Raw genomic sequence first — 13,765 nt, 5'->3', positions numbered from 1 at the left:
GAGGCAGCTATCCCTACAGCCCCAGCACCGCTCAGCACGGCAGCTCTCAGCGCACATACCTGCTCCAGAGCATCCTCCCAGGGGCGCCGCTCTCCTCCTCCTGTCGCGATCCGTGCTGAGGGCACCTCCGGGAAGGAGGTGCTGGAAGCCGCGCAGCACCTTCACCCCTGCGGGGCTCTGGCGGAGATGCTGGAGACGCTCTGCAGGCTGCGCATCTTGCAGATCTCTCCTTCGATACCGGGGTGGGTGCAAAGCGACGTTTTTTGGGGTACTGCCGCTGATTCCGTCCCCGGCCACGGCTAACGCATCCTGAGGGCGGCAGCTCAGGCATACCGCCTCCCAGACCTCCCAGGCCCCCCTAACCTCCCCCGGGCCCCCCGGACCCCCCGTCGGGTCCGGAGCCGTCAGCACCGCGGACAGCGCCGCGCCTCCCGACGGGGCGGGCTCCGCGCGGCCCCTCCCCGGCCGCCGGGGGCCCTGGGGGACGCGGGGGCAGCCCCGGGAGGATGCGGGCGGCAGCCCGGGGGGACGCGGGGGGGATCCCCGGGGGAGACCCGCCGCTCTGCCCCGCCGGCGCTGGCTGCCGGCGCTGACGTCCGGGTTGCTATGGCGCGGCTGCGGGCGGGGATGCTTTTCTGCCGCCGCCGTCGCCATGGGACCCTGGCAGCTGAAGGGAACGGAGAGGAGGAAGGAGGAGGAGGTGGAAGGAATATTCAATTAGCTTCCTCTGGGAATTCGTGCTCTTTTCTTCTTTCCCCTCCTCCTCCTCCTCCTCTTCCTCCTCCTCCTCCTCCTCCTCCTCTTCCTCCTCCTCCTCCTCCTCCTCCTCCTCTCCTTCTCCTTCTCCTTCTCCTTCTCCTTCTCCTTCTCCTTCTCCTTCTCCTCCTCCTCCTCCTCCTCCTCCTCCTTCTCCTCACTTATGTATGAAGTGTAAAGAAAGTGTCAAATATCAAGCATTTTGCTTCAACATGTGTTAATTTTTACCATCTATACTCTTACCAAGACCGGTATGACTGGGGAATGAGTGCACAGGAAGCTGCCCTAAAATAACATGTTAATTCTGAATAATGTAATACATACAGTTATAGCATTTTGTATAATATATAATAATTATTCAATAAGTTATTAAATTCTCATTGTGTTAGTATTTTGGGTGAATAGCAGGCTGCCATGAGAAACCAGGCAAGAGAACATGAGGTCCCTATTAGACAGAGATTCAGAAAACACTCTGGGTCTGTAAGGAGACAGACCCAGCCACCTGCCATGAGGCTTTTCTTCCCTGTCACTGACAAGCAGAAGCACATTTCCCTTTCCTTTCCCTTTCCCTTTCCCTTTCCCTTTCCCTTTCCCTTTCCCTTTCCCTTTCCCTTTCCCTTTCCCTTTCCCTTTCCCTTTCCCTTTCCCTTTCCCTTTCCCTTTCCCTTTCCCTTTCCCTTTCCCTTTCCCTTTCCCTTTCCCTTTCCCTTTCCCTTTCCCTTTCCCTTTTCCCTTCCTCCTCCTCCTCCTCCTCCTCCTCCTCCTCCTCCTCCTCTTCTTCTTCTTTTCTTCTTCTTCTTCTCCTTCTTCTTCTTCTTCTCCTTCTACTTCTTCTTCTTTTCTTCTTCTTCTTCTTCTTCTTCTTCTTCTTCTTCTTCTTCTTCTTCTTCTTCTTCTTCTTCTTCTTCTTCTTCTTCTTCTTCTTCTTCTTCTTCTTCTTCTTCTTCTTCTTCTTCTTCTTCTTCTTCTTTACTGCTCCTACTTCTACTACTAATATTTCTACTACTACTACTTCTACTACTACTTCTTCTACTACTTCTTCTACTACTACTACTTCTACTACTTCTTCTACTACTACTACTTCTTCTTCTTATACGTCTTTTTTCTCTTCTTCTTCTTTTTGAAACTCATTAGGGGAAGAAAAAAAGAGAGAGAAATCAGAATGTCTGGGCCCATTTCCCCTCCGTTTTTCAGTGGAGAAACCCAAATACAGTTTTATAATTTTTATTAGACCTTTTTAGGGCAGTGGAGGAAAAGTGCAGTTACCTGTTGAAAGCTACTTTCAAAGACGAACATTCAAATGAACATGTTTCGTTGTTGTTTTTGAGTAATTTCTGATGTATATTTCCTTTATTTCATATTTTTAACCTAAATTGTATGCACTGGAGCAACTGTCATGGAGTCAAGTCAGAAACATGGAATAGTTCCTATACAAAGAATGGTTTGAATAGACTAGGACTGTTTTGCCTGGTTAGAAATGGGTAAGTTATGGGCAGATTTGATAGAAGTCTACAAAATTTGAGAGACATGCAGAGTGTGAATCAGGACTGTCTATTCTTTTTCCAACACAAGAATTTGTTGGAAGAGTCTTCAAATGAAGGAACCTGGTTCAGAACATACAGAAGGTGGAGGTGTGGGGGACTCACCTCAAAGTATGGGACTCACCTCAAAGTGTAGGTGTGGCTCTGTGGGACTCTATGCCAAAGGGTGTTGCAGGTGCAGAATTCCACATGGATTTGAGGGGAAATTGGACAAATATTTGGAAAAGTACTAAATATATCTAGGCAGACCTAGGATGCCCTTAATAGACATGCCACATCACTTTCAGAAAATCACCTGAGCTCAGAATCAGGAGGTTGGGAAAGTTCTTGGAGAAAGTATCGTACTGAGGTTGGATCAGTGAAAGCTATCTTTATAACCAAGACAATAACTTTACAAAGCGTGGGGTGGGAATGTGATTTTTCATATGCAACTACAATACATCCTTCCCCAGTTAGAGAATGGCAATCGTAATGAAAGCTAGGCCACAAACTAGCTTCCCTTCCAAATATTTCACACTGTATATTTCAAACATTGTTGATTTTTCCTGGTAAGTTTCTTCTTTTTCTGTTTTCCTCCCCACAGTTATCAGTGACAGAGAAAGACGGTCATATTTTTCACCATTTTTCAAACTTGGTTTAACTGAGGGTGAAGGAGGGTGAAGGAAAATTATTATCAGATACCCATACTGATAGAGTGTTGCATATGGAAATGGAAACTGCTGAACTGACTCACTGTAGCATTCTTCTTATTTAGGGACACAGCCTTTAACAGTGGTACATGCACGATATGTTGAAAGAAGGTATAAAAACCTAGAATTTGTTTTGGAGGTGCACTTTCTCTTTCTTGCCACATATACATAGGGACCAAGGCCTGAGACACATGGTAATCCTAGTTTCTCACGTTCTTAGCTTGCATTGTCTACTTTACCAGCTGTTGAACTATTCAAGCCTTTATCAAATCCAGGTACATCATTTCACTGCAGATAAACTGGAAGAGTTGAAGAGATGTGCATGCCATTCAGCATGTTCAGAGAGCCTGAAGAATCAGTTATTTGCTTCTCTGACAAGACCTAAGCATTTTCTTTAATAAGCTTGTCCTGAATGACCCAGGTTATTCCAAATCAGATGTCAATTGTTCCCAGAGCCACAGCTGTAGTTGATTATTTTGAAACTGCCTTTGCAGGGCAAATTAATTTTCACTCAGTGTGGGTCTGTTTTGAATTGTGCATTTGTTCCGCCAAAGCTGGAAGTAAAACTCATTTTCTTTTTTGACACCTGTCACATTTTTAGTATTAAAGAATCATTTATTCCTGTCAATGAACACAGTGACAACCCTGGACAGAGATGCCAGGTCCTCCAAATGACACCTGACTGGAAACAAAAAGGTACTTTGTGCATTCAGTGTTAGAAACATGTTTTTTAGTGGGTGGGAGGAGACAGGAAAATAAACCATACAAAGAGATATGAGGTAATAGGTGCAAATCAAAATACATGGCAAGTTGTGCCTTCTGTGTATTGAGGCCATTAATGCCTGAGGTACTCCAAATGGTGCATACCAAGTCTGTATTTGTAGGGTCAGGCAGTGGGAAAACAGTTTTGATTTATGCACAGGCCAAATTCTGGCCCATCCTGAGCCTTTTCATTTTGTTCAGTGAGACTAGGCTCTGGAGCTGAGCACACAAGGGTTGCTAGCCCTTAGCAGCAGAATGCAACAGTGCGGCTTCGTAAGAAAGATCAAGCCTTCAATTCCTGTCTTGGTTAATGACTTGGCTGTGCAGAATCCTTGAATCTTCTAGATTGGAAAAGACCTTCAAGATCATCAAGTCCAATACTAAACGTGACCTGCCAACTCCCATCACTAAATCATATCCATTAGTTTAATATCTTTTGGCCAAATTCTGCTCTGGAGCACTGGAGTAAATTCGGGGTAACTCCACTTGGCAAAGCCCAACCTGGTATCATTTAAACCTCACATATTCAGTGGCTGCCCTGGGGCTTAACTTCGCTCAGAGATTTGAGAACCCCATTCAGTGCATGGAATGACATCTATCTTCTCTAAAAACCCTGTGTTTTACGCTGATTTTCTTGAGGGGTGGACTGGTGACTTGGCATACCTCATACAGGATCCCTTAGGACTTTTAAGTCTGGTGTTGACTGTGCCCCTAAAAGATAGCACAGCAAGGCTGGAGGGTTTTGGTTTTGCCTGCTGTTTCTTCCTCCTGTTTAAATCTCAAGAATGGTTCAAAGAGTAGCAAGAAAACTCCCACAGCCAAGCTAGAGCCATAGCATTGCTTGGCTGTTCTCAGACCCTGTAAGGTCTAAGCAAGACCCATGAATAGAAAGTGAAATTCTGGGATAACAAGCTCTAGGGACATCTTACCTCAGTTTGGTGTGGAAAGAGTAAGTTGCCCAAAGGGAATATGAGTCACTCTCATTTGCATTCAGAAAAGCTGGGGAAAACCTCAGGTTTTGCTCCATCAGGGCTTAATATTAACTAGTTTTCTTTGTCTCCTCTCCAAGCACTGTATGCAAAGCAGCATTCGCTGGGCCTTGAAGTTAATGAACTGCACCGTGCATTCTGATGACTGACATTTCATGTGGCCTGCATGCACAGAGTGCAGCTGGGATGAGTCACACTTCTCTGCCTGTGGCTGCCACGTCTGCTACATTCTTAAATTAATGCATATATTTGAAATGGAGGGAGTGCTGATGTTGAGCTGTTCATTCAGATACAGTGGTAAGGTCTGTAACTTCTTTGAAGAGGAGTTCATTGCCCTGGAGACACTGATCTGTGAGACAGTTTCCAATCAACTGGTGATATCAAAGTCAGGTGAGCAGGATTGGGACAGAAAGGATTTACAGCAATGCCAATCAAGGATTCCTGTGCAAGGATGCTATGGCAAGCACCGGTAACCTGGATAACCCTGGATAATGCAGTGTGGAATAACAAATTATTATTTTAATCCGATACACGCTCCTGGATCAACACTGTAAGATGTAATACTCTTCCTGAGAACAAGTCTAGTTTTACACCGATACGGGGGATGAGTAGGAAAGGTCATTAGCTGCTGTGCTAATTGTCCTGGCTGCACACCCCCTCTGTCCAATCACAGCTGTGTCCAGCCTGAAATATGTGCTGCATATTGGCACAGCAACAGAGAGGTCTGCCTGGCTGAGTGCTGTGGGCAGCTGCCTGAGGAGGACAGGTATTTAAACAAACACTCTTACTACAGAGCTGTCTGACAGTGCATAGATCCACTGTATCTACGGGAGTAATGGGCTAGCAATGAGTTTAGTAGGAGTAGCCTTTAGTCCTCAGCATGTTTCACTCAGCTGAGTAAAACTTTATGTAAACTTTTACACAGTGAGCCAAAAAGGAACCAGGTATTCAGAAAATGAAACTTTATGCAAAGCCAATGAAGGTGACTTCTGAAAATGGGACTGTAGCTTTCCTTCCAACATAGACCTTGGTGTGTTGAAGAGAGCAAAACTTAAGTATGTTTCCATAAACATATTGAAGAAAAATGAAGTGAAATGTTAGATATGGTGAATTGAGCCCTTATCAACATATTCAACATATAAAGCATCCATCTCACTTGGCCTGGATATATAATCAAAGAAGATGTCTCACTGTTTTGAATAACCACTAACATGGACTTCATGAGTTTTCCCAGGGAGAAAATCCAAACTGGGAAAAGATTCATCATTTAAACTCTCTCATAAACATTTTTACATGTTCATATTTAAGGCTTTGATTATTTTCAGATATTTTTCATAAAATCCTTGCCTTGTTATATTCAGCAGCTTGTCTCTGTTTCAGTGGAGGAGGACTAGGAACATCCCTTCACAGCTTGAACCCACATGGGGTCGCAATGACTTCTCATGTTCTGATGCTGCCTTTAAACATATAGACTCTTGTCTGTTCTAAGATGGAATTCAACCAGCAAGTCTGGCATAGGGCTTAGGTGTTCTGCATGTTCTAATTATCCTTGTTCACACCCTTCCGGTCAAGCCTGGCTGTCAACGACAACTGGAAAATTGGGTCCATCTGTTCCCTCCAAAAGAAGCAATCAAAGGGCATTAGTGAGGAAAGTACTCCACATGAAGTACTACTGGCATGTCTGCTTTCAGCCAGGCCTCAATCTTATTAAAATCAGTAAAATTGCTCCCACTGACTTCGGTAGGGAAATTGTTTATTATTCTGAAATTTTCTGCTTTAGTTTTGCAAAGGAAGCAAGGTCAGGCTTTACCTTAAGGTGATTTATATAAATAACTCATTACAGGATTAAAAACTGATGACTCAATTCATACAGAACCCAAAAAAATCAAAGGGGCGCTTACAACAACTTATATAACAACCTTGAATGATCTCATAGCATCCACAATAAATTCTGCTGATATGCATATCACACTTATCCCTATTATATAAACTCATAATAGTTCATATAAACTATTTATCAAAGTAATATTGCTAAAAATCTCAACTAGCAGATCTAGTTGGAGATGTGTCAGGAAGCTGTGCACAAAGTTTGGGAACTCATGTCACTTTTGACATCTGCAGACCACTCAATTGGTCTATTGAATGTTACTTCTGTTGTGAAACTTACTTCTGGGAGAATATGAGATAGGAAGCTCTGTGGTTGGAGCATAATGTAACTCTAGGAAGCCAACTTCTTTTCTGGGTTAGTTTTATCATTAAAAAAAAAAAAAAGCTGGGGAGAACTGATTTCAAACAAAACTGTAACAAATGACAGACAATCCCTGAGAATGGGTTCCAGATTTTATCATATATTGGCTGTTGTTTCCCCTCACCTCTGAATTTGCTCTTAAAAATGAGTGTGAGATAATTGCGTGTCTATTGTAAAAATAGCCATCATCTGTCACTCACCAAGGCAAGCAGCTTTTCTTACATGAACAGAAATGGTAATTTCTTTCCCCCCACTATGAAGAAAACTCTGGGGTTATTTGTGAAGCACTCAAGCCCATAGCTTGAATCCTGTCTCATCGGGAGCTGCGTAAATGGAGCCACCCCTTTGAAGTGCCTGGGGTGGCAGTGCTGGAATCAGGCCCTTTGTCTGTCCTGGGCAGAGCAGTAGCCACGTAAAAAATTGTGGTGTTAAAGGCAGAAAGGGGACACTGGTGGTGCAGGAAGCTGGCAGTGGCCAGGGAGACATGAGCTTTGACCCCATGCCATGCTGTAGTGCAAGGCATTGGGAGGTGGTGATAACCAGGATGACCCCTTCCACTCTTGGAGCCCCTGAGATGGAAAAGGCATTGAGGTGCTTGTGTCAGGACGTAAATTCCTCTCTGGGGCACTGGCTCAGAGCCCAGTTCATTATTCCTTCCTATGACAGGTTCAGGTTCTCTTTCTGAAGGCTGCTATGAGCCAGGAAAGGTCACAGCTCTGGCTCTGGCTTGTCTTGGGGAAGAGTGTGGAAGGATGCACATCAGAGCGACTTCCACCACTCCCATGTCCTTCCAATAATATCCTTTCATGGTCATGGTGGACAAAACTCTCACATGCATGAAACTGCATGAGAAAAAAAGTGCACCAAAGAGGCACAGAAAATAATGGTGAGAGGCGGTTATCATTATTTACTGACTAGAGTCAGTGTGGTTTTGGGGCTCTGACATTCAAAGGGACCTGTTCCTTTTCCTAGCCTTCTGGCTGAGAAGGTGAACTCGACCCTAGGGGTTTATAAACCAGAAAAGGGATGCTGCCTTTGTGCACCAGAAATCTGCCAGGGCTTTGCTTACACTTTCTTAGCAACACCAAGACCAAAAAAAAAAAAAAAATAAAATCACCACCCACAACAGTTTTGCATCATTACTCTTTCAAAATGCCCCCCTCTGAGAAAGAAATTCTCTGAGAACACATACAAATAGGCGTTAGATATACGAGCTGAGGGGCTATATGTCATATCTGAAACACAAACATATATAATTGGAACAAGCTTCCTGCTCCCTGCCTTCCAGACTGACTCAATAACTCTTGGAAAAACCCTCACTGCCAGATGAACTTTATGGTGCAACCCAAAGCGCAGAGGCTCAGCTCCGATAAAGTAAGCTAGGACGGACCCCCACCCCCACCCCCGGGGTTAAGGCTCTCCCAGCCGCCCAGCACACCCCAAACCTGGCGTTCAGGGCCGGGCTGGTCTGAGCCCAGCTCCCCAGCCGAGCTCTCTCGTCCTCGCACCGTGCGGCTGTCGGAGGCGATGCTGAGCATCCCTCGGGCCTGGGCTAGTGAAAGCAAATCACTGCTGCCCTCCTGCGGCACCGGGCTCGGCATGCCAGGAGCGAGCTGCCCGTGTCCGCCAGCCTCTCCAGCTGGCTCTTCTATCCTGGGGAGGGAAGGGAGAGCTCCCCGGCACTGGGATTTCCTCACTGTCTGCATGCCCGGGGTTGTTGGCACCTCCTCTACTTTTAACACCGAAGTTAGGTGCCTGAGCCTGAAGCCCCAGCAAGTAAATCAAAGAAGGGTAAAAGCATAACCATCTGTCCCTGTTCATCACAGCCCTTTGGAGGAACTCGCTTTCTTCCCTTGAGTACATGGTGAATTCAGACCATGCAGAGGCAGGAGCCTGAATAGCCATCAGTGCCTGAGCAGCCTCTGCAAAATAACACAGCACAAGATTTCCTGAATTCTTATTTATTTATTTATTTATTTATTTTATCCATGGTGCTTATTTATTCATTTATTTATCTCTAAATTGGAGAGACATGGATTTGAAGGATGGACTGTTTGGTGGATAAGAAATTGGCTGGAAGTTCTCAGCCAGAGAGTTGCAGTCAATGGCTCAATATTCAGGTGGAGAACATTAACAAGTGGTGTCCCTCAGGGGACCATATTAGGATCAGTACCACCTTCTATGTCAATGACATAGACAGTGCAGTTGAGTGCAGCTTCAGCTAGTCTGTGGATGACATCAACCTGAGTGGTGCAGTTGGTGCAACAGAAGGAAGGGATGCCATCCAAAGAGACCTGCACAGGCTTGAGAAGTGGGCCCACAAAAACCTCATGAAGTTCCACAAGACCAAGTCAAGCACCTTGGTAGGGACAATCCCAAACATCTGTGGAGATTGGGTGATGAATGTATTGGAGATGAATGGAATTAGGAGAAATTTTTTTATTCAAAGTGTTTTGCAGCATTGGAATAGGCTACTCAGGGAAGTGGTTGAGTCACCATCCCTGGAGGTCTTCAAGAAATCAAGTAGATGTAGAACTTAGTAGCATGGTTTAGTGGTGAACTTTAGTACTAGGTTAAAGATTGGACTGGATGATCTTAGAGGTCTTTTTCAACCTGAAAGATTCTATGATTCTATGATTTAGAGCAGCACTGTGAAGGATTTGGGGCTATAGTGGATGAAAAATTGGACGTGAGCAGGCAGCCTACACCTGCAGCCCAGAAAGCCAACTGTATTCTGGGCTGCACCAAAAGAAGCATGGCCAGCAGGTTGAGGCAGGGGATTCTCCCCCCACTCTGCTCTTGTGAGGCCCCATTTGGAGTGCTGCAGCCAGCTCTGGGCCCACAGCACAAGAAGGATGTTGATCTGTTAGAGTGGTTCTGGAGGAGGGCCACGAAGATGATCAGAGGGCTGGAGCACCTCTCCTGTGAAGACAGGCTGAGAGAGCCAGGAACGGTCAGCCTGGAGAAGAGAAGCATCCAGGGAGACGTTATAGCAGCCTTCCAGTTCTTAAAGGGGGCTTATAAGAAAGATGGAGAAAGCCTTTTTAATAGGGGCTGTAGTGATAGGACAAGGAGTAATGGTTTTAAAATGGAAGAAATTAAGTTTGGATTAGATATTGGGAAGAAATTATTTATTATGAGGATGGTGAGGCACTGGAACAGTTTGCCCAGGGAAGCTGTGGATGCCCCATTCCTGGAAGTGTTCAAGGTCAAATTGGATGGGGCTTTGAGCAACCTGGTCTGGAGGAAGGGGGGTTGGACTAGATGATCATTAAAGGTCCCTTCCAACTCAAACCATTCTATGATTCTATGAGTTAGGACTTCTCGGTGACTGGATACTGGTGGTGGCTCCTCAGAAGGCCTTGCTGTCTCATTTATCTTCCCTGTTTCACACATATACAGCCATTCTTTGTACTAAAGATCACTAGACTACTTCTGATGACCTGCATGTGCTGGGCACCGAGGGCCAGAGGCGCCTGCACTGCTATTACTAGACCTTAGGAAGAGAGGATTTTTAGTGAAGGAATGTTGAGACAGCAGCAGTTGTAGATTAAACAAATGTGCTATGCTGGGTGACAGCTGGCAAGCAGGGGAGGTGCTGGTGCATTCAGCAAGGCTAAATTCTGTACTAAGTTTAATTCCAGAGTAACCTCCCTGAAATAAATAGAGGAACTTTGGACTGACTCCTTTGTATTGGAGAACAGACTTCGTGATTATATGAAAAAGTAAAACTGGTTAAGAGTTTCAGGAAAAGTTCAGTCAAGATAGTGAAACCCAAATGTTACAATCAGCCCTTTCTCCTCTTTTCTGGTAGGGTTTCTGGGGCTGAATTCTTATACACATTTCTCTATTTTTAGAGGGGCTTATGGGTTTGCTTTTATAAAAGAGGTCCAGATGCTCCTTTCATTTACACTGTTGCATATGTGCCTGTTTTAAGGTGGTTCTCTGCTACTTGATCTTACATAAGCAAGACCAAAAAATCACAACAGAGTTTATTGCAGCTGAGTGGCAGGTGAACCAAGGTGCAGGACATGTGGAAGACAATGAGCAGAAAGGCTCCAGGCATCCTCATGCACAAATCCCGCTAATGTCAATGGATCATGGGAATGTGCATCTGAAGGTAGAATTTGGCAAGTCTTGCCTCTTCCCCCCTTCCAAAGCATTAAGGCTTTGTAGTCAGGAAGGAGAGCCAAGAGTCATACAAGAAATCTCTGCAGAGAGAAAGATTGTTCTTGCAGGAACAGTTATTCTATTTTATTTTATTTTATTTTATTTTATTTTATTTTATTTTATTTTATTTTATTTTATTTTATTTTATTTTATTTTATTTTATTTTATTTTATTTTATTTTTTGACTGGATTTTAATGCTTATCAGATGTGAAGTTCATGGGAAGAATAATTAAGCCCAAGCAAGGTATTACTTACAGTGAGAAATGGCTGGGCAGGTAAGTATATTGGTGTTGAGGGATCAGACTTGTAGCAGATTAAAATACATTAGGGTGATAGGTAGGGCTGGCTAAGGGTTGCCACCTTTGAAATAAAAATGGCACCTTGGTCATGTGGCTGCTGGGCATGCTGTGCGTACATGTACTGGCTTTAAGAGAAGTAGGCAAATCCAGAATGAACCCGGCCCCAGCTCACTGTTGGCATCCTCGTACTGGGGCCGTGCCATGACTTACTTCTGTCTAGACTGGTTTGTAAGAGATGTCTACACAACCTAAAATGACAAAATAAGGATGGGCCACTCTGATGAGATCTGTCTGAATCCAGAAGGAACGTATCGAGGTAAATTGCAGGGACCTCACTGACATATCATCACCATGTGTACCTAGTGTTTTTTTATGAATAAATAAATAAATAAATAAATAAATGAACAAACAAATATTGGATCTGCTAATCCAGCTTCATGTTTGCCAGTCCTGCTTTACTTAAGGTCTATCAGGCCAGGTCTTTCATCTGGAACTGAATTTTCTTATCAAAATTCTGTATTTAGCTGATGAGTCGTTTTAGCAGCTGAAGTGTGGAACGAGCCCACTAAAGCAGCAGGACATACAGAGCTTCACCTCAGCAAGCTGCCTCTTCCAGGGCTTACATAGTCTGCTGAAAAGTGTGGGTTTCATGATGATGTGGCTATTTCTTTTCTTCCAAATCAGCATCTTTCCAAAAAATATCTGCTGATATCATCAGACCCAATCTTGTGTTACAGCAAATGAGCCAAAGTTTCATTGATGGTGCTGAAAGCATTGATGGTGCTTTGCTGTTTTGTGCTAGCTGGTGTTCTGTACCATTGAAGTTATGGGAATTTTGAAGTTGTCAGGAAAGGGAAATTGAGTCACACATCTCTCCTGTTGTTGTTAATACCATGTGACCTATTTTCCTATACTGTCCTCTCTGTGTAATTTAGCTTGTGGGCACTTCAGGGAAGAGGAGAGGAAGGAAGTATCCTTAATGTGCTCTGCCATGAAACTAGGCAGGTTGATTGACTATTTTTTACTACAGAAGACTGTAGATTTAACATTGCAGACTTTACTCTTTTAAAGTGTTCATCCCTCCCTTAAATTGTGAATTTGGCTTAGAAAGGCTGAAACCATGGGATTTTATTTATCCTTTTTCTTTGTTGTTTGTTTGTTTCCACCAGCATAGTCTAAAGGGCTGGCTCAGGCTTTTACCATAACTGTGAGAGAGCTAAAAGTTCTTTTTCAGATCATTTATATTGAAAGTATTCATAGGATATCAGTGGGGGGGTGAAAGGAAAAATGCCAGGTGAGACCTGAGCTAATGCCCTAGGAGTTGGCTGAGCTGTCCTCTCCCATGGAGGAAGCTGGTTGTCTAACAAAAGCATGCCTGCCCGTGGTGCCCTTCATCATAGTGGTACACAACTGGGAAAAGGGGATTACCTGTCTGAGTGAACAAATGTGAGAGGTGCCTCTGGCTTGCAGGGGTTATATCTGAGCAAGCACTCTGTTCATTGAAGGTCAAATCCTACCTTTTCACTTTCACTGGACAGTAATTTTCTCCATAAGGTAACAGGTCTAAAATCAGTGTAGTTGGACATGGTCTGATACAATTCTCCGTAGATGGGAAAGATGGGTAGTCTTACTGAGGGGTTTTGACTGGAAATCGTTATCATTGGTGTGTTTCTGACATGACATAGATTGGTCCCGAGCCGCTGAATACTTGAGCTACCAAAATATTGGAAATCAAGGCAAGAAGTGATCCTAGATGCTAAAACATAGCCCTTTTATTTGTAACGCCAGCCATTAGCTGAACCATTTTTGTGTCATCCATTACGTATAAAATAAAACAGTACTTCTTCTGTCTTACAGGGATACTGACAGCCAGTGGCTTGGAGAAGGTGTCTTTGACTTGCAGGGCCTGAGAGCAGAGCATGCCTCTCATGGGGTAGATAACCAGTGGTGTGAAAGGACAGGACTGTACCAGACAGGCCTTCAGGAGGAAACGAGCAGGCACAGAGGCTCTGTGGTTACAGAACGGGTCAAGGCTGTGGGTACATATCAGTATGTCAGATTTTCTTGACTGTTTTAATTTGGAGCTTGTGAGGCTGAACATATGAGATGCTCATCAGCTCAGAGGTGGAAAGTGCCTCCTTCTTGATGTTTAGCTCTGCTTGGCCCCTTGACAGCCAGAAGCCTTGTACTTCCTCTCCTTCCCTTCTTCCCTTCCTCTTTTCTTCTCTCCTTTCCTCACACAATCATGGAAAGGTTGAGGTGGGAAGGGACCTCTGGAGGTCATCTTGTCCAGCCCCCCTGCTCAAACAG

At 44.5% G+C, this 13,765-nt stretch overlaps 1 protein-coding gene across 1 annotated transcript in view; it reads right to left on the bottom strand.

Moving 5' to 3' along the window:
- The window catches only part of LOC308185205 (uncharacterized protein), a 38,159-nt gene extending 34,922 nt beyond the window's left edge, over positions 1–3,237 (bottom strand). Inside the window, exon 1 of the mRNA XM_080573014.1 lies at positions 60–3,237. Coding sequence (XP_080429140.1) covers positions 60–654 — 595 coding nt within the window. The 5' untranslated portion in view covers positions 655–3,237. The remainder of the gene's footprint in view (positions 1–59) is intronic.
- Between the last annotated feature and the right edge of the window lie 10,528 nt (positions 3,238–13,765).

The sequence above is a fragment of the Anser brachyrhynchus genome (genome assembly GCF_964034855.1).
Source record: "Anser brachyrhynchus genome assembly, chromosome: 1".
Taxonomy (NCBI): Eukaryota; Metazoa; Chordata; class Aves; order Anseriformes; family Anatidae; genus Anser; species Anser brachyrhynchus.
Note: the sequence above shows the minus strand (reverse complement) of the source record. Positions and strands in the feature narration are given on the sequence as shown.